Genomic DNA, 20,801 nt, shown 5'->3' with positions numbered 1-20,801 from the left:
CAGTTGCTGCATTCTTCCAGCTGCACGAAAACTTGACGCCAGGTAGGGTCAACTGAGCAGTAATGCAGYGATGGACACTATAAGGGACCCCTAAAGCCCCCAGAAGGGATGGTTTACAAAGGAGTAGGGGCAAAATGAGGGACTGCAGCCCTCCGGAAAGAAAAGCATTTCCTGGTGCGCTGTGCTTTCGAAGACAGAAACCAACAGGCCCGGCTTCCCGCGGCCAGGCGGGCGAGCCGAGGTGCAAACCCACGGCGGGTCGCTGGGCACGGGTGTCAGTTCCGGAGCCGGCACGCGGATTGCGCAGGGCTGCTGCAAAACAGGCGCCCAAGGGGCTGCGAGCAGCTTTGGAAGGAGCTGGAGGGGAAACTGGCTGTTTGCTGTCTGGCAGCTTGCACAGCAACACAGGTTTGCAAGGATGGAGRTTGGACCTGCGGAAGGAATGAGCAAATATATGGTTTTTTTTTTTTTTTTAACTTGGGATTTCTTACAGTCAATCTGGCATTTTGCAATTTTTGCTGAAAGCTCCCGGGACATACACGCAAGACCCAATGAGGCTAACATCTAAAAAGCAGTTTCTTAAAGCACTCGAGTCCTGGYGCGAGCAAAGCAGGACCACTGCCTTCACGGTGCTTTTATCCCAGCTGCTTATCGCTCACAGAGCAGTGCTGAGAGGAACGGTTTTGGGCAGCGTGAATGAAACTGCAACACGGCACATTTCCCTGGGATGCTGCTTTGGTCATCAGAGACGCACATGGGAAAGTGCAACGAAAGCAGCGGGTGGCCAAAGAGGGGAGGAAAGAACAACACGACTAGAACTTGAGGCCACCTCTCTGCACCTGAAAAACAAAAGCACAAAAGCAAAGGGTTTTGTGATGTTGTCTCAGACTCCCTTGAGGAAGGCATCACTCAACATCTACCTCCTCACTGGCTGTTTACAGCGTCTAAACAAAGTCCCATCTCCTTGCACATAGCAAGTCCTCTGCTCACAACTCTAAGTCACATCCTAGGAAGATYTTGGCCCCAAATCCTTTCCCTGCAGGTGAAGAACTCGTGACTTCCCTGCCCAGGGCTCCCTGCACACACCTGGCCTCTTCCACTCCCTGAAGCTTCAGTCCTCCAAAAGGAATGTGACTGTTTCTTAGATCTGCCTCAAAGGCAAGGTGGTTTCAGTGGGCTCTATCTCAACGTGTGATGATATCATGACCTGCCTCCAATTAGAAATTACAGCAATTATGCAGCAGAACACTTAGCAACACAATTAGCATCTGCTTTTTTTGCAGCACAGATGAGAAGCTCCAGGAGAGATGTCCCTTGCAGGGGAGCATTTTGTGTATGCAACACCAGGGGCAATTGCCTAGAAAACAAAGTGCCACTTGTCATTGCCCCAGGCTCCACTTGAGCGCATACATTCATCTCTATTGCTGGAGGATCTGCTCTAACATTTGCAGCACAAAGAATTAACTCCTTTTACTCGAGGATCTGCAAATACTTCGCATGACATTAACTTGAGCCCTGGGAGGAGCCTGAATGGCTTATCAGCTCCCCCCTTTTACAGCTCAGCTAACCAAGCTTGGGGCTAGGAGGGTAAGTGCCCAATCTGCGTGCTCTCAGGTGAGCCAACATAAATTCTGGATCTAAAATTGGGCACATTATCCCATTTCTGTTTGAATATCTGAGCTCTCACCCCGCAGCACCTGCTTTATCCTACCCTGTGATGATGGAAGAAGTCTCCAATGCCCATGGAAGCTTTTGAAGCAAGCTCAAACTARTAAAATAGGTTAATGTATCAGTGCTCATATTGCACAGACACGAGGTTTTGATCTACTGAACCTTGAAGTCATATTTAGTCTAGGAAAAGATTAGGAACAGTTCGAGCTAGGTGGGACATTCATAGCAGAGCCAGGAGAACCCACAAGGTCTTGCTACCAAGCTCTGGCAGTTGCAACTGCCAGAAGATGTTTTTCTTACTAAGTGCCAGAACCAATGCCTACTACAAAACTCATGGAAATCAAAAGACATCTCTTCTACTGCCTTCAAAAAGCCTGAAGGAAAAACCTTGCAGAGATAGACAGCTGTCATCGGGTTAAGGCTGTAAGCAAACTATGCAGATTTTATCCCAAATTTCCCTGGAACCATCTAGCACCATGAGACAAAACAAATCTCACCACCAGCTTTGCTACAGTCCTTCTTCCTGCTACTAAGTCAGAAGTTTGGCTCACCCGGGGCTCGTTCTGACTTAATCCCTAGAAGCTCTGAATCTGCAGCTATCTTTCTGTGAAAGAGCCAAAAATGGGAAAGTTCAGAGGCTTTTATTTATGCAGAATAGATAAGGGAAGCAAACATACCCAGATAACCTCTTCCCTTGTGCTCAGCAGTTTGAAGGTTGTCCCCCATACGCAGGATGCACATTCTGTACTGAAATCCTTACTTTTGACTAGGTCTGGTTAAAAAATAAACTTTCTAGGCAGCAGTGCTTATCCATGATGAGGTACCCAACAATCCCAGCTCACTCTCCTCCTCMCCTGGGGCAGGATCATGGCTCCAAGGAGAAGCAGGTCTGGCCCACAGGCATGGGATTTCCTTTTCTTTTTTCCATGCCAGTAAATGTTCAAGCTGATAAGGACAGTAAGAGGAAAAGTTTTCCTTCCCTGCCTTGCAAACATCCACCCTTATGACCAGTGCCCAGCCTGCTTGCTTCTTGACAAGCATCCAGGTGTCATTTTGGCCCACAGATGACATCTGCACCCCCTCCAGGCCACAGTTACAAAAGGGCAAAGGCTAATTCAGAAACCAGACAGCCTCTTTCAGTCATGTTCTTTCCCATATCTGATCAAAACACAGCATCGGCTAAGCACAACCCCCTCCAAACAGCTACAAGAGGCAATTCTTTAGCAGCAGAATTAAAATTTCTCTTTTATTAAGTTCCCAGAGAGAAGACGTTTTTTGGATAGTGATTCCTGCTGGAAAGCTGAAGCCAACACAGCTTCATTGGACCAGGCTCTGAGGACTACTGATCTATCACCATCCCCATACTGATGTGCTGGAAGGGATTGGTATTATCCCCATTAGCAGCACTTTTGACATCACCTCCTCTCTAACCATCCTTGGGGGAACTGCTGGATCCAGGACATGCCAGCAAGTCGTTGTGCTCCTAGGAAGCGGCTGTGCATGAAGTACTTGGGGATGACTAGTGGAATATTTCTCCCTCTCCGTAAGATACCACCAAAGTTTTCCCACACTAAAGACACATGCTCTCGGCTTTGGTTTTGAAGACTCTGCAAYGATGCATTGCACTTCAGTTCTGCACCAGCTGGAGCACAACCAGCACACTCCCCTGGCTGACGGACACATCATCACCACTCTGCTTCCCACTGGTTTCACCTTCAGATCATCACAGAGGGGAATTAATGTAGTCCACATGCTGAGTGGTCAGCTCTGCCTTGGCAGGACGCATTCCGCAAGGATCCGTCTCACACTCTCCACAATGGTCTCCACTTCGGCCATGGCACCTAGACCTAGAGGGAAGACAAAACGTACACTGCAATGTCCAGGTGCCACGAAGACGTTTCCTCTGTGCCACCTCCTCTGAACCTCAATGGATTCTGTGGCACAGTTCAGTGCCAGAGGAGCGGAGGGYGAAATGAGGCCTCATGCTTAGTCTGAATCCTGACTTAGATGTCTTAGCAGAAGCTCCCCAGACACTTGATGGAGAGGGGCCAAAAACCTCAAGAGGCAACTCTCATGACCTTAATAAGTACCTCGTGCTCTGAATCACCTCCAGAGGCGCCTGTATTGAAGCCTTGACGTGCAGAGAGCTAGCACCTTAGCTCACACTACTGCTCGTGTATAAAAGACAGTCAAAAAAGTGGTAATGAGATACTCTTTCTTCCTCCTTCTCCAGCGGGAACACACTCACATTGTACATACTCAATATCTTTCTTAAAWGGCTTTTGCCTGCTCCAAAAGTCTTGTTGATTTGATACCATTCCAATGACTCTGTAGTTAGACTCACATCAGAGGGAAAGCTGTCCTGACTCTGCACTGCCTTGAATCTTGGGAGTAGTTTCTTGGAGAAGACTAAGTGTTGGACAAAACAAAACGTAAAAACTTTTCCTTTTGGACTAGTTGGTTGCCAAAGGAACATGTAGTCTACRCTGAAGCTGTTGTTTTCCTCTCAAGTAATATCTTTAACTTGGATTCAGAATTCTAAGGCAAGTAGAGATCAATATTTTTGATCAAGTAGAGATCAATCTTTTCCAAACTACCATCACAGAACCCTGTCCACTCTCTCCTCTAATATGCCTGGGGCTGAGGAAGATATTTCCCCCATCAGCCTCTGGCTCCATTAGAAGATACTAGAGATGRAGTCTACTAATCACTACAAACCTGTTAGCAAGTGTGCAGGTGAGGAATTAAAGCAGCAGGTTTGAAAAGACAGCAGCAAGACGGGGGTGAGACAGGGGAAGGGCAGTTCTGAACAGCGGGGAGCTCTCCACGGGCAGTGAGAGCACTCAAGCTCTCTTGGCACTCTGGTTTCAAGAGCTACCCGAGTTTTGTCTGGGATAGATGTCACGGCTGGTTACAACCTGTGAGCATTCGAGATGAATGATGATGATTTTGGAAGGACAAAAGAATCAAGTCTCTTTGCAGAGCAAGCCTGTCATTCTCCGCTACAGACCATCCAGATCCTTAATTCGAGGTTTGAAGCATCGCACAAGACAAAAAGCAGGCAGATTTAAGCAGCTCTGTCTTCTGATCTTACATGGAACTGCACTTGTCGGGTTTTTCTGAATAACAGAAATCTCTTGACTGATTCCTCCCAGCTGGGCAAAACTATAACCTTCTCCAAGCTTTTGTCCTGCATGACCTMTGTCCTCAACACCTTTGGCAATTCACAGCTGTCAGATCTGTCAGTTTAGCTGAGCAAGAGCTTGCTAAGCATCCTGTCCTGGAGCACAGATCATGCCTACAGGCGAGACTCCTGTCTGCAAGGCTCTACAAATCCAGCCAAGGATGATGAAGACACCAGAAGTCTGGAAGCGTTTTGCAAGGGCAAACTGCTGCAGGCCCAGGTGTGGTACACAACCTCTCAAAGGTCTCCTTGTATGGTGGCATGCAGATACCATCAAGGCCAGCAACGGGTAGGTTACATTCAGCTATCCCACCAAGGAAACTGATTTTAATTTCCAACTCAATTGAGTTAGCCGTTTTAACTCTTTTGCTGGATATCTCTACATCTACGAATACTCACTTAGGGAGAAAAGGATTATCAGGGAAAGCTTGTCATCCAGACACTCGGTGACAGTCAGGATCTGGCCCACTTCAGGTAGGAACAGTGACACAAGCAGGGAAGAAGAATCTCTTTTAAAGCAACATAAACCACAACCTCAACAGTCAAAACTGGTGCAAACTGAATCTTTTCGCTCCTGTACCAGATGTTTGAGCTTTGTTATTTGGTGCTTGGATGGAAGCCAAACAAACCCCTTTGTAGATGAAGCACACGAAACAAAAATTAGTCTGGAAAATAAAGCCTTGGGGTGAAAGCCCAAAGCCTGAACAAAAAAAAGCAGGAGAGTAAGGAAGATGTCAGCAGTGGAAGCTGGAAAATCCTGTTGGGAAGCAACTCGCAAACACAAGTGAGAAAGAACCTCTTTTGAAATAACCTCTTTTGGGCATTTTCGCTTAGCTTTAATAAAAGTATGCAAGAAATTCGATGGAATGAGGACTAAAACCTCAGTGGAAGCAGAATTGTCCRTGGCATTTTAACTAATGCCTGCTTACTTGACTACACTTACCCAACTGCAAATATTTCTTAGTCTTCAGCTTCAAAATACACTCTCTAGATGCATTGCCTCTGCCCAAGAATACAGAAACTATGGAAATCAGCCCTTGAATATAATCATGAAGTACACTAATTTAACCAGGAAGAGCACTTCACTGCAGACTGTTTATTGAACTAGTCAGCAGAGTGATTAAAATACCGCCAGTTGGAATTGTCAAGTGAATATATATGTATATATATTTTATTGTGCAGATAACAACACRGTTGCTATTATAGCTGGGACATTTTACGGACTTTGTATGAAATACGTTTGTCTGAATAAAAAAAGGGAATCCGTTCATCTTAATTTGCTTCTGTGAAAATCCTTCCAAAAGACTCTAAAAAGTCAAAATAACTTCAAGGCAGCTCCCAAAACACAACCGAGACCATTTTAACAGCAGTGCACRAAGTTGCAAGGTCAAGCCATTCGAAACAGGGTGACAGCTTTCCCTACTCCCTTCTCTTTCACTTCACTGAGAAGTCAGATGACAAAACCCCAAACCAAACCTAGACTCGGGAGCTGGTTTAGCTGAGAAGTAACCAGGGTAACAAACAGCAACAAATATTAAATGCAGGTCCAGCTACACCCTCAGCCACATCTGCAAGCAYTTAACCTTACTGCAGGCTCTGAGGGTAAGATATTACCCCTGCATTAGTGATGAGGAGCTTGGAGCATGATGAAGACGGTCTCCAGTCACCATGGGAGTGGAGGGCAGGAATATCCAAACCCTGGGCTGATACGCTCCCCACAAAGCCTGCCTTCTTCTCAGTCTCCTCTTTTCTCGAATGAGTATTTCTTTYGAATATATGGCCAATCTAATGTCTCATTTGAAAGGCTGGCTTGGATCGTCATAAAAATAAATAATTAACAAACAAATATAACAGAAACCAACTGACACCGGGGCAAAGCTTCATTTTTTTTTTGTATACAGCTGGGCAATGCAGTTTTAGCATCTTTTTTCCCGCAGTCCGACATTCTGAAGAGCACAGGGCAAGAAAAGGCACGTTCCTTTCCTGCAATGGGAGCGCTGGTCCAGAAAAGCTGTCAGAAGCCATGCAAAATGACTGACCTTCATCTCCRCACACCAGCTTCTTCACCACGCAGGGGACCTCGGTGTAGCCAAAGCCCTTGAGCTGCTCCACGTGCTGAGCTGTGAGCGGATGCTCCCACATGGCTGTGTTCATAGCCGGGCAGAAAAGCAGCGGCTTGCTCAGATCCCAAGCACGGATTACACAGGTCTGCAAAAGAAGCCAAGAGTTTCAGCACTGCAAAGCGGCTGCTTTCCTCATTCCTCCTCATCTCCTTGCTGCATAGCAGTCCTTTCCTAGGCTCAGCATCACTAGAGGGCCAAAACCATCCTTCTGTCCGTGCAGCTGTGCTAAACCACGAATAGACCCAAGGGCTGCTACTAATTTGTGTGACATCCCAGCCATGCTCTTATCTGGCAGAAAAGAAGGATGAGGGAAGCTACAAGAAGGAGAGATCCCATCCTATGCTGCCCAGGAGCCAAGCAAGCAGCCCCAGTGAACACACTGACAGCCCATGGAGGAGCAGAAGAGGAGCTGCAGGGTGGCCACAGATCATATCAGCGGCAGCAAAATCCCCAGGCAGCACTTCAGAGCTAAAACAGGAGGAGTAAAGCTAAACAGGAGGAGCTGGCAAGGGATTCTCTAAGCAATATGCCAACTGAATCCAGCACTCCTCACTGAGGAAGCACTGTTGCTTCCAACATACAAAGTGAGGAGAGCAGGAACACATTTGGCCCGTGACAGAAGATGCTGGTAGAGGACATACCATCCATCAGGTCCTGTGTGCTACAGAGGATCATATGTAACTCTTCCATGATACGGAGCTTCARAAAACCTACCATGGCTTCATCTCCGTTACAAGAGAAAGGCCACTTGTTCCTGAACAGTGCAACGTGCAGCAGCTTGCCTAGCCCTAGCAGGGTCTCTGTCCTGCAAAGGGAGGTTCCCAAGCGACCACAGTTCACACCAGTGAATCTCTGCTCAGTTAACACAGTACTTGAGGGCACTGACAATACCCTGCCCATCCTTTTCTATGCCCTGTCATTTGAACCTTTCCCAGAAGAGGGAAAGTCTCTTAGAATCTGTTCCGACTTGCCAACAAACCAGCACCTCCGACACTTGTTTTCCTTTCTCAAGGTTTAGCTCAGCTCCCCACAAGGCTCTCCAAAAAGACCAGCAGGATTTTTGAAGCCACATGTCACTAAACAGATACAAGCGTACTCTTTTAATGCATTTTATGATCAGTCTTTTTGCCAGAGCCACCTTCAATACCAGAAAACATGCCTGAAAAAGCAAAAAAAAGCAAAACCAAACAGAACTATAGCTGAAAATGGAAGGTAAATAAGTGTGCACATRTTTGAGTTGCTATGCTATGCTGTTAGGTGAGGAAAGAGGTAAAGCAGCAGGAAGTAAACAATTTTATCTGATCTCACAGGTGTCATTCTGTATCACATCTGAGAAAAATGCAGAGGAACTCATGTGCAAGTGTGTGTGTGTTTGTGTGTGTGTGCACGCGTTCACAAGACAGGGATAAGGTCAAACGGGAGCAATATTAACCATGAGAAGCAGCAGGAAAAGCAAGGCTCTCAGTGGGAGCTCCAGACACTCACCAGCAGGTTGTCACAGATGCCATTCGCCAGCTTGGCCAGTGTGTTGGCGTCGAGAGGGGCCACCAGCATGAGGTGAGCCCAGCGCCGGAGCTCAATGTGCAGGACTGGGTCCGATCGGCCTTTCCACAGCTGGGTATGAGACCACGTAGATACTACAGGTTACCAACGCGCCCTGGGAATAACTTGCACCTTATCTTTCCCAAATATGTCACCAGCAGGTAGACTTAAGGGGAAGGAATTATGTACTTTGAGGCCTTCCACTTGCTCTAAATGAGATTTAGATCTCTAACTGTACAAGTAATTCACAGTTAGGACACATGCTCCTGAGCCATCTACACACAATAGCAAAGTKAACCCTCATGAGCACAGTAGGGAAAAATCCCTTTGGCTTTCTCAAGGATCRACTAGACTTAACAAAATGGGCTCTTCCTTGCTCTCCTGACTCTAAAGAAGTGCTGCTGTTTTCTCCAAAGCTCTGTGTTACTCCAGGAGGTTCTCCTACTCTCTTAAGAGCGCAGTTTGCTGGAAAAACGTYGAGAGAAGTGGCAAGCAGCATTAGATGTTCAGTCCCCACGGGCCACACACAACCACAGGTCAGCAAGAGGTGTGTCACGGCCACACACTGTTCCTTCTTTGAGTCACTGGAAGCCACAACAAAAAGGCAGCATCCGGAAGGCTGGTGCTCCCTGAAACCTTTCCCAGCAACTCCACTTTTTTTTTTTTTCCTTTCTCCTCAGAAAGAAAGGTTTGTAGCTTTATTTTCAAAACGAAGTTATCTCAAAAACCTACGCTGGCAGGACATCCCGCCTGCCACTGYGTCAGAATGGTCAGTTACAATGGCTTCGTGTCCCCTTCCCAGCTTGGCCAACAGACCTCACAGGCAACGTGGGGCTTCTCCACTGTGGAAGAGCGCTGGAAACATGTTCTTTGAGAGCCACATTGCAAAGCATATGCCACAGATGCAAACCCTGGCCCAGGATGAAAAATAAACCAATAAATAATAAAAAGGGTCCCATGGAAAGGAGCTCGAAGGGACATTTCTATTTGCTGTTCATCATCTGAACAAGTTTCTAAGTGAATCCTCCAAGGAGGCTACTTTTCTTCTGAAGCATGGCTATTTGGCCATTGCTGGAAGCAGAAAGCATCAGTGCATGACGAAACTACTTGAATCATAAAACATGTGACTGCTGAGTGCAGCAGAAGAGTCCTTGACATACCCAAAGGAAGAACAACCCACCTGCCATTCATCATCATCGCTGTAGAGGGTGACAGGAATCTCCTGGGTGTTGTAGAAATGCTTTGCTCTCTCAGTAGTGATCACCTTCACCTCAAGCTAATCAAAAAAGAAAGACCAAGAGTTACAACTCAAGGATAACCTTCTAAAGTTGGGTGGAAGAGGAGCGCTTGGGCAGTAAAGACTTTGAGAGTTGTGCGGATTCTCAGAGGACCTCCTCCTGCTATGCACAGTGTGTAACTGCACTTGTCCTAGCTGAAAAGTCAAGCCATGGGAGCTGCTTATGAACATTCATTCCATTTCCACCACTAATATTTGGCACCACATGCTTGGTTCTTTGACTCTTCTRGAAGTCCTACTCTTTTTCCAAGGACCCTGCCTGGATGTCAGAATTGTAATCCCAGCTCTTTCCAGCAAGAAGCTCCTGTTCACAGCACATGAGCATTACTTGTATATTAGCTTGACTCTGCAGAAAGCTGCTGGAGCCAACTGACAACATCAGCAACGCTGCCAGCTCTGCTCTCCGCTGTCCCAGAAGCTCCAAYGAGGTGGTTAAATGTTCCCTGCAAATAAAGTTCTCCGTGGTGGGGTGCGCTCCCGGCTCCCTCGTACCGAGCAAGTCCTTCAGGTCCCTATGTTGGAATGAAATCAGTATTCTTAAGATCACTTTAGCCTACACAGTTTCTCTATTTATCCGGCACACCCTCTGTTTGCCTGTGGATATATCTCTGCTTATATAGTACAGTCAGTCTAGCCACCCTCAAACTCCTTTATTAGAGACAGTTTAGACTAGTTAAGAGTGCTCTTAAGRCAGTTCTCCAGAGCAAACGTTATTTTTTTGCAAAATTGCCTCCTTGTTTCTGGGCATTTTTGCTGGTCTCTGCTGTCACAGCTATGTCACTTGAGGAAAGGGTACACATGATTTTTCCCCATACTTTTTTCCCAGTTTTGACAGCAAAATCTTTAAACCCAGACCCCACTTCTGTAACAGCTGCTCCCGAAGGGACTGACTAGCTCCTAAATAAAACTGCACCTATAGGCTGAAGCAGACACAATCTAGCAGAAGTGCAGCAAAACTGCGTGTTATGGAATTTAAAGTCTAGAAATCTAGATGATGTCTTGAAGCTTCAAGAACAACGGGTTTCGCCCAGAGAAAGGTTTGTTGTTTTCTTTCTTTGCAACTAAATGATAATCTGCCAATCCTTTTTTTTTTTTTTAAATTATTTTCCTGCCAGATCTTCAAAAATATTAGGCATCAGAAAGATAGAGTAAGTTCATAGGTCATGAGAATTACCCAGTAGTACTGATAATAGAGCATGTTTTGTCTCCCACAACAACAGATAGAAAACTGGAAAAACAACAACCACCACCACAATTTGATACAGTTTTAACTTCCTAGATCACCAGAGAGTTTAAGTGGAAGGCATTAAGGCTCTACCACCAGCTTCAAGGAGATGCTGAAGTTAAATGAGTGCAAAATTCACAACACCAAGTTGTTCACTGGGAATCACTTTAGCAGAGATACCAAATTAAACTAATAACTCCAAATTCAAACCTCTGATCACATCTCCTGGGGGATCAAAAAAATAAAAAACCCTTCAAAAATTTCAAAAAAAAAAATTCACTCTACTGTTCTGCTTCCAGTAATGTTAGGATGTTTTATTGTGCCCATGAAGGAATTAATGCAACGGGTTTGTGCAGGATTTACCAAACTCAATGGAAAAGTTACACTGACTTCAGCAGGCTCTAGAATCAGGCCTTGAAACCACATCAGAAGGAAGCACATTTATCACAGGAAAGTCCTGCACTGACTGGATACCCGACTTTCACTTCTAATGCAATGAAAACCTAAAACCAGTGGCCACAACACCTGCAACTGATGTCCCTGCATCCATGAGCCTTCACATGGGATTTAGGACCTTTTTTTTTTTTTTTTCAGTTTCTAATTATGAATGAAATATTCACAGAGAAGGAATGGGTTCGATCTAGATTCCTACAGAGTAGTTCATTTACCTTCTTCCTCACAACTTCAAAAAAAAAGAAAAAAAATCCAGGATCCAGGATTTTTCTTGATCCAGGCACCAAGAAAAGAAAAAATCCAAGAGTGTAYGTGAAGAACTTGACATGTCTTGAGGCTGGAAGAGCCGGGAAGCAGGATTAAAGGAAGATGCAGTTCCCACGTGTAGAGGGAAAAGGCAGACTTGCGAGGAGACAGGAGCTTAGGGCTGATCAATTACTCCAGCTGCCAACACGCCTTTTGTGCAGAATCCGTAAGGAACGAGGGTTGTGACTCTCGGGCTGGTGAGACAACGTGGTTCAGGAGAGGGACAGCTCCAGGTCGCGGGGAGCTCTCCTTGCACGACAGCGGGATGCACACCAGGATCTTCCCCGGTGCAGGAATGCATCCCGACGAGACTCCTCAAGGGAGAGGGATCCCTGACCAGCTACGGATTTGGGAATGCGGCATACAAAGTGTCAGCAAGTTTTGCAAGTTTTACTAACTTGCATCCAGGATTGATTTGCAGGGTATTTAAGTGAACGCTTCCCCCTCCCACACGCTTTCATTTTACTGCTCCAAAACAGACGATGCATTTCTCAAAGTCTTCTGCATCCTGCTCTGACTTWATTCTGAAGCAGAAGTTGATGACATCTTCCTCTCTGCTTCTAGTCAGCAGTGGCCTCTGCTGGACACCTCTGTTATGCCAACAAACTCCGTTAAAGAAAAGAATACRGTACCAAACTCCACCAGAAATCAGAAATCTGCTGCCTCTAACCTCATGGCATTTCTTCCAACACGAGGTCTACTCACCCCAGGGATCTCCAGCAGCTGGGAGACGAGAAGAGGCAGTTTCAGGGCAGCCACGCTGCCAGTCACTCCCACCAGGACATGGATTTTCTTCTGTGGCACGGACAAGCTCTTTTCGGAAGGAAACTGCGCATCCGGAGGCGGCAGAGGCTCCATGGTCCGACCAAAACCTACAAGCATGGAGAACGACACAAACCCTTCCGACTCCAGGGTAAGACAGCACTGAGAAACYTATTTATTTATTATTTAGTTACTTCTTTGCTTCCTTTCCGACTACTCCGAAGCACTGCCTGGACTCCAGCGGCAGTCCTGAGCGCTCTGCCTGAGCCACAGAAATGCCGAGATCCTCTCGTTAAGCGTGGGCMGGGCTCCGCCTCAGGTACAATCAGGTCTGCTGGGACTGCACGTGCAGGAGTTAAGCCAGCGCTTGCGGCACCTTTATCTGTGCTCCCTGCTCCCGAGCTAGCAGGCACAGCCCCAAGGGCACGGACTTCAGCCTGGCCCACGCGGGACCCAGGGGAATTCGCTTGCATGCCAAACATTTAAGCCCAACTTGCCAAGTTTTTTTTCCAGCATGAACGCAGTCCAGCCCTCCTATGTATTTTCCTTTTGCCTRCACTTTTCTATATCGTATGGGGAAGCAACCGTTAGAACTACAAAAGCAGATCTCCCATTCCTTCTGGGAAAGCCAAGGGCCCTAGAAACAAATATGATCTCACGTGTTTGAACACGGCACAGGATTTAAAACACACCTTTCCTGCTGAGCACAGGGAAGGCGGATGAGCTGCTTCCAAAATATGAAAGCACCACCTACTATAAAAAACACCCCTCACCTGCAGAACAGACCCGAATGTTTCTCTTCAATGAAATCTCATGATTGACAAAGAGTAAATCCACTTTCTGAAGAAACTGAAGAATATCTTTCTGGGGGAGACATTACCTTGGGATTCTGTAAAGTTTGTTCCATTTCACGGCTGTCTTTGCTGCTTGAAGGTGATTATTGGAGGCGTTTTGGGCAGGAGCGGAAGAAAGAGACACTGACACTGCTTTTATCTCCATCTAATTAAACTCATCACATTTTTCACAATGCACGCCTCACTCAACTACCATACTAGCACAAATTCTGGGAAATAAGTCTTAGCGGCTCTCTTTTACAGGGGCCTTTTAAAAATAACTGCTAGATTCCATATCAAGTGCTGATATTCTAGGGAGCTCTTTTGTCTTACTGAAGCACAACTCTGACAGGAGAAAAAAAAATTATAAACCTGTTTAGTTATTTTATTGTTTTTTAATTGCAGCTCTGGAAACATTTTGGTTAAGGAGTAAAGGGATCCTGGGTATTTCCCAATTAGAAATGCTTGCAATTCAGCAAGAGGAATTACAAAAGGGTATAATTTACTTTAAAGCAAAAAAAAAAAAAAAAAAAGGCGAGTGACGTACACAGCGGTAAACAGTGCGGCAAAGGGGGGCGCAACGCGTCAATACGGTAACGCGGTATTACGGTAACGCGTCAATACGGTAACGCGGCATAACGCGGCATTATGGTAACGCGTCAATACGGTAACGCGCCATTAGGGTAACGTGTCAATACGGTAACGCGGCATTACGGTAATGCGTCAATACGGTAACGCGCCATTACGGTAGCGCGCGCAGAGGCTGCGAGGGCTTTGCCGCTACGGGACGCGCCGCCCGTACCGACCCAGGGAGCTCCCGGGGGTGTCCGCGCCGGGGCCGCAGCACCGTCCGGTCCCACTCACCGCCGGAGCGAGCACGGAACCGCCGCCGCCGCCTTCAGCACCCACAGGGCCCGATGCGCAGAGCAGGCCGCCGCTGTAGCGCCGCGCATGCGCGCTGCCTCCCGGCCAGCCCCGCGGACCCGAGGTGGGCGGTTCGAGGCTGCCCCCCGCCATGTGCGCCCTCCCGCAGCCCCCCGGGGGCTCAAAGGGGGCCCAGCCCCAACCCGCCATGGCAGGGGGAGGCCACACACCTCCAGCACATCGCCCACGGCCAGCAGAGCCCTCCCGAGAACAAGCCAGCAGAACACTGAGGTGACCACACGTGCACCGAGTTTATTGTGCTCAAGCGCAGGGTGACACCGCGAGGGGGGAAAAGCGTTGGGTTACCAAAGGAAACAGCAGCCGGCCACAGAGATAGCTCAGTCCTGACAGCCCAGGATTGGGGTTTCCAGGAAAACGGAAATAAAAAGGGTTATTTTTATAACCTCCGCCTCGCCGTGGTGGAGGCCCCGCTCGCACGCGCAGCAGAGGGTGGCCGCACACCAAAGCTGTGGCTGTTATTTATAGTGTGTTACATGCGGCCTTTGTGCATAAACACAGGGGAAAAAAAATGGTATTACCAATAATCCATCATTTCTCACAGGCGGGAGGACAGAGCACACTGTTTGGCAGAGGCAGCTTTCGGCTAGCTTTAAATGAATTGCACAATATTTAAACCTGATTAAGTACATAATAGATTCAGCAAAGGATTAGTTTTCTCTTTACGTTTTATACATATATATATATATTTAACACACACACGCACACACACACGCACAGAGGCATCTTTATCATTAGCTGCACTTTAGTCGTGTCAGGAGACGACCTCCTTCGGCTGAACAGCTCGAGTGGTGCCCACGAGAGGTGACTACGCTTGGTACACATAGGATATGAAGGAAATAAGCCCCTTTTCGGCATGATTCTCAGGGACCCATTTCACTCACAAGCATCTCTTGGTGACAAGAGAGACAGGGGCCACGAGGCTGATGCCCCACAAAGCTCCTGCTGGGCCACCATATCCCTTATGTGCAAGGAACCCCAGCAGAGGTGCAAGGCCAAGTCCCACCRACTTTCCTGGAAGTCCCATGGGACAAGGAGTTATTGCCAGCACCATCTTTTAGCTAAAGGTCCCCAAATTTGCGTATGCCTTGAAGGTAACAGGGCCCAGTCTTGATCACCCTGTGGAGCCAGTCAGTGAGACTGGTATTATGTGCTTGCATATGAGGTGGCAAGATTGGAGCCAGAGCCTTGCCCAAGAGCAGGTCCTCCGAGAAACATTCGGCCCATTTGAGTCCCTTTTTTGAAGTAAAATCCTTTAAAACACAGAGCCAGGATGCAGAACCTCCGCCAGTTTTACATAAAAAATGCCTTGCTGCAGCAAACACACGTAAACACAGTGCACTGTGGCTCTCGGTCACAACCACGCACTAACACTGCTCTACCATGTCAAAAGGGTCAACTACTCATTTACAAGAGCGTGGGCCTGACAGAAGGGGCAGGTCCTGAGCCAGGAAGCCTCTCGGCTTCCCACAGCACAATGAAGTCACTGGTTTGTTTTTCACCACTAAATCTGCCGGCCACCTGCTAGTTAAAAAGCAAGAAGGAGAAGAATTCCCAGGACTGTTTGCCCCAGGTGGCAAATGGCTGGCCACCACCACCAACTGAGAGAGGAAAAAATATATATATATACACATATATATCTGTAGTTCTGCTCTTATCACAAGAGGGGAGATGGGTGCTGGTTGCTATTTTTATCTTTTTTTTTTTTTGGGAGGACGAGGGAGGGCTTTTGGCTGATGTTCTTCTAACATACACCTATCACCACAGTAATTTCAAAACCATCACCATACACTAGTTCACAGGGGAAAGAAGACACAGGAATATACACCTATCACCACACACAGCAGGAGTCCTGCGGGGCAGCTCGGCGCCTCTTCAAAATGAAAAGAGAAGGAGGAAAAAAATTGCTCAAGACCGTGAGAGAAAAAGAAAAGTGTCGTTACAAGGAACAGGGGAAAAGATCCATCCGTTCTGGTGCGCTCCACCTTTCCCAGGGAGYTGTGGCAAATCGGCTCAGCCGTCTTCCTCCTCCTCTTCCTCCACTCATCCCCGCCCAAGCTCCAGCACCCAAGGCCAAGGTCCGGCTGCTCACATCTCGTTGGAGTAGGTGTAGTTGGGGGTGGCCGAGTACTGCGTCTCGTGCTGCATCATGGCCCCGTGCGCGGCGCCCGCCGCGGCGTTCTGCGCGGCCTGCTGCACGTGCGGGTTCTTCCAGGCACCCGTGGTCCACTCCTCCTGGGCCTTGCTAAAGCTCCCACCGCTGCCCCGGTAAAACTTGTGCACCTGCAACAGTTGGAGGGTTGAGAGGACAAAACGTGAGTTCATCTGGGACATGTGGACACGGCTCTTTGGCCCCTGTCCCTCGTCCCCTCATCCCCGCCACGGCCGTACCATGGTGAGGGCGATGAAGGAGAAGACCGCCATCCCAGTGAACAAGACAGTGGGGATCAGCATGACCACGGCCGAGCCCACGTTGGTCCCAAAGAAGGAAATTGCTGCAATCCAGCCGCTGCAAGGAGATCAAGGGACAAGATCAAGAACCGGTCAATCTCTGCAGTTATCCCCAGAACTGCACACCCCATTGAGCCCCACTGTCCAGCAGCAGTGAAAGCTCCCCTGGCTCTCAACACAAGAGCAGCTACCTCCTTACCAGACACCCCAGCCAGGGATTCCCACCGCTTGGATGATGCTGATCACCAGCTGCGCCATGAAGGTGAAGAAGAAGGCCATGAAGCTAAAGGAGCTGTCTGTCCTGCAAGAGACATCTCAGTCACCTCTTAGGTCCCTCGGTGGTGGGGGACAGGGGCGGGGACAGAGAGCTCTGTGCTCCGAAGGAAGGCAGATGCTCTAGCCACTAGTCCCATCTCAGGTCCTTTTACCACACAGGTGGCTGTGGGTTTCTTCTCCCTCCGAGGTTGAGGGAGAAGAGGGTTTGGACAGGTTAGTGAGAAGAGCGGCTTGTTGCAGACAGCAGAACAAAACCACAGGGAAAGGAGAAGATGTGGGATGGTCGAGGTGTTGGAAGGGTAGCTGGGAAGACCATTAAGCATCTGCTGTCCCCGGGAGGTAGCTTCGCAGCCCTGTCACTGTCTCTGGGCAGCAAAGCCAGGGTGAGTGTCTCCTGGGAGAGTGATGGCACAGAAGGCCATGGGCACAGCAGTTTATATCACGCATCAGTGAGAAGCAATCAAGTTCGGCAGCATATATAATCGATACAAACACCCCAGAGGCTTATAAAACACAAAAGAGGTCTCAGGGAGGGGAAAAAAAATCTGCCTTTTTGGTGCAGAACACAGAGGTTTCTCATTTTTGTGCAGCTATCTATCTGTTAACTTGGAGGGGTGAAGAGAGCCGAACACTTCCCTTCCCGTGCACCACATACACCCACGGCTCCCAGTTCTGCAACCCCACGATGAGCTGCACATGTGGGCAGACAACTGTCTTTATGCCGAACAGATGGAGTCTGGGCCACCTGGAGACCCCAAACACCCTTATTTTGACAGTTAGAAAGTAAAGCTAAAAGGCTGGATAGAAAGAGCAGAAACTCCCCAAAAGTACAGGCAATGCCCCAAGCTAAGCACCAGCTGCGAGAGGGGAGAAAAGACCGTGAAAAGCCAGGCTTAGCTGTGAACACTTACTTGAAAGCTTTGTAAATAGGTCTAAACCAGCAGACATAGGAGCAGGGCGTAAAGAGAATGAGCCAGAGAATGGCGAGTCCAAAGTTAACAGCTCCACCGCCTCCAATGAGCCATGCGAGGCAGCCCACGAGATTCACCGCCAAGGTGATGCTGTTCACTGCAAACACACACGCACACACGCGGGCAGAGGAGCACAAGGACATGAGTGTGAGCAGAGAGACCCCGCGGCAGCCCTGACGCCGCCCGGCTCTCCCGCCTCCGCCTTGGGTGTCACAAGCGACACAGGGGCTATTGCTGCGAGACGGGGCCCGGCACACACAGSACAAAGCAGAGGGGACTCAGCTGCGTTCTGACGCCTCTGCTTTTTAAGAATGATTCATTATTCCGAGGAAACGCTCCCCGCGCCGCTCTGGAGCGGGCGGCCAGCTGCAGCTCTGGAGGGCAAGAAAGGGAGCTCAGTCGGGGAAACCCGTGGGCACTTGCTGCTCTGCAGCCCCTGCGCGGCACTGAGGGGGCTTTTCATTCATGTCTTGAATCTTTGAGGGGTGAAAATCCGCCCCAAAGGAGCACCCAAAACGGGTGGGTAGGCAGTGGGCGGGTGGCCAGCTCAGAGCCGGGACACGTGCAGAGCGCTGCTGAACCGTGTGTGTCCAGAACAAGGTGGCAGGGGAATTTAATGACCCCAATGAAAATAATCGTCCTTCTCTGAGGCTTGGGTGTGTTTTTCCTTCTCCCATAAAGGAAAATCTCTGGAAGCCCTCCTGACACGAGGAAGGGAGTTACTCCAGGGTCACCTTTGCCCCAAAAGGCAGCCAGGGAGAGCCGGGTGCTGTGCCAAGCATGGAGGAAGTGCCGGCGCCTGTCTCTGCCGTGCCAGCTCAGTAATTTCCACCTGGAGCAGCAGTCACTGATAGGAAGGGCCGTCTCTGCGGGGCTACATGCTTCCAAATTCCAAAGAAAATGTCTGATAAAGGGACTTAGCTTCACTAAGCGTGGATGGTGCATTGCTTACCTGAGATTCCCTATGTAGGAGCTGGGGCAAAGCCACACGGGTCCCCCTGTCCTGCCGCCCTCCCCAGTGCAAGGGGCTGTGGATGGGGACTCCCTGCCCTGGGGATAAACCCATAAGGAAGAGCAATCCTGGCTGGCTTATCGAGTCAGGTACCGGGATGGCTCTGTGAGCGCGGAGCACGGCACACCACGCAAGCATGCAAGAGGGACGGCAAGACCCGGCTCCAGGAAGAACTGCAAGCTCTGGGATGCCTGTATGGCACCATTGCAGCCTTGGACCTAAAGGAGCAGGACACACAGATCCAGCATAAATCCATGCCAGAGGCAAAGGAAATCCCAATGCTCCCAGGTCTTGCCCGAGCCAGAAACCCGCCMAGAAGTGGCTGCAGCGACTCACGCATCCAGAGGTAGTAAAGCCGCTTGGCCATGGTGCGGTGCTGCGGTGGGATTTCCGCGTCAAAGTCCTGGTAGAAACATGGCTTCAGYGGGATGAACTTCGGGAGGGGAGGGAAGTTGTTCACTTTTTCTGCAAAAACAACAAGAAAAATCCATCAGCACCAACGGCTGCACAGAACCAGTGACAAATGTGGAGTCTCCCTTGTTCATCTTCTTTAACTTCCCAAGTTGCCAGGTTTTAAATAGAAAGGGAGGATTCTCCCCTGCCATCCTAATTGTGTCCATGTAGCCGGACGGATCCTGCTCAGACATCCATAATGCTGCCGAGGACAAGCACCACAGAGCCTTTCTGTAAGCCAAGGAAGAGCAGAGGCCCTCGTACCTGCCATGTTGGTGCTCTCAGCCTCTTGCTCCAGCAGGAAAGCACAGGGAAACAGTTCCGATCTCCGCCAAAGCTGGAGGAAAACAAGAGAAAGACAGTGAAGGGAGTGAGCACAAAGCTAGCTCTGGAGTGGCGCCGGATGAGTGCAGAGGAAAAGCTGCTGCAGGGGAGGAATACGGGCGCTCTCTGGGATAACGGCAGGCAGGAGGGCGCACAGCTGGCTTCCTGTTGCAGCTCCAGCCCTTCCCAAGCTCCAGAGTGAGCGGCACGTGGCAAATCCCAACTGCCTGCGCTGCCCTTGCAAAACTCTGGGAAGACAGCCTCCTCCTGCCTCCGCCGCTTCAAAATAACTCAAGGACAGCGGCTCACTTTATCTCCGTGAGCTGGTATTTGCAGGTGCGGGATTGCTGCTGGCTCCTGGACCGCCGCGGGATCAGCCTGGGCGAGCGGGGCCTGGAGCCCAGGTGCTAATTAAAGTGCTGGAAGATTAAGGGGAAGATCCTGCAGTATGGGGCAGGCTTAGTCGGGTGCTCTGGCTTGCTTGACCTATATCCGTAATCCTTCACCTCCACGGGGATCCCAGCTCCTCTTTGGCACCATTTGGCAGCTCCACGTGTGCCGGGCTGGGATATGAGCAGGGGCACCCTTGTGTGCACAGGGCAGTGTGCACATGTGCAACAGCCCTTGCACGCTTGCACCCTCCCACGGAGCAGAGCGAACCCCCCCATCCTTGCACACTTACCACCCGCCTGCGAGGAGGGGGAAACCTCCCCTCTTTCCCCCCTTGACACCCTCACGAGTGGTGCAAACTCCTCCCGTGCACACTCACTACCCCAGCAAGGTGGTTCAGACCCCCCCTTGCACACTCACCCTCCCCATAAGGGGGGTGAAGACCCCCCCTTGCACATTCATCCTCTCCATAAGGGGGATGCAGACCCCCCCTGCACACTCATCCTCCCCATAAGGGGGGTGAAGACCCCCCCTTGCACACTCATTCTCCCCATAAGGGGGATGCAGACCCCCCTTGCACACTCAT

General features: G+C 49.3%; 2 protein-coding genes across 2 annotated transcripts; both read right to left on the bottom strand.

The window, feature by feature from the left end:
• Window positions 1–2,278: 2,278 nt before the first annotated feature.
• On the bottom strand, window positions 2,279–14,316 carry PPCDC (phosphopantothenoylcysteine decarboxylase). Its single transcript, XM_026052451.1, has 6 exons — window positions 14,261–14,316; window positions 12,507–12,673; window positions 9,701–9,796; window positions 8,464–8,592; window positions 6,895–7,063; window positions 2,279–3,518 (listed from the first exon to the last, which is right to left on the bottom strand). Exons 2-6 carry the CDS (start codon window positions 12,657–12,659, stop codon window positions 3,433–3,435), a joined length of 633 nt encoding a protein of 210 aa, XP_025908236.1. The 5' UTR covers window positions 12,660–12,673; window positions 14,261–14,316; the 3' UTR covers window positions 2,279–3,432.
• Window positions 14,317–14,643: 327 nt separating this feature from the next.
• On the bottom strand, window positions 14,644–19,860 carry SCAMP5 (secretory carrier membrane protein 5). Its single transcript, XM_026052440.1, has 6 exons — window positions 19,766–19,860; window positions 19,385–19,513; window positions 17,977–18,133; window positions 16,989–17,090; window positions 16,730–16,847; window positions 14,644–16,621 (listed from the first exon to the last, which is right to left on the bottom strand). Exons 1-6 carry the CDS (start codon window positions 19,770–19,772, stop codon window positions 16,427–16,429), a joined length of 708 nt encoding a protein of 235 aa, XP_025908225.1. The 5' UTR covers window positions 19,773–19,860; the 3' UTR covers window positions 14,644–16,426.
• Window positions 19,861–20,801: the final 941 nt, after the last annotated feature.

This window comes from Nothoprocta perdicaria, unplaced genomic scaffold (genome assembly GCF_003342845.1).
Source record: "Nothoprocta perdicaria isolate Ctin4 unplaced genomic scaffold, notPer1 scaffold_113, whole genome shotgun sequence".
In the NCBI taxonomy this organism is placed as follows: Eukaryota; Metazoa; Chordata; class Aves; order Tinamiformes; family Tinamidae; genus Nothoprocta; species Nothoprocta perdicaria.
This window is presented reverse-complemented; position numbering and strand designations above follow the sequence as displayed.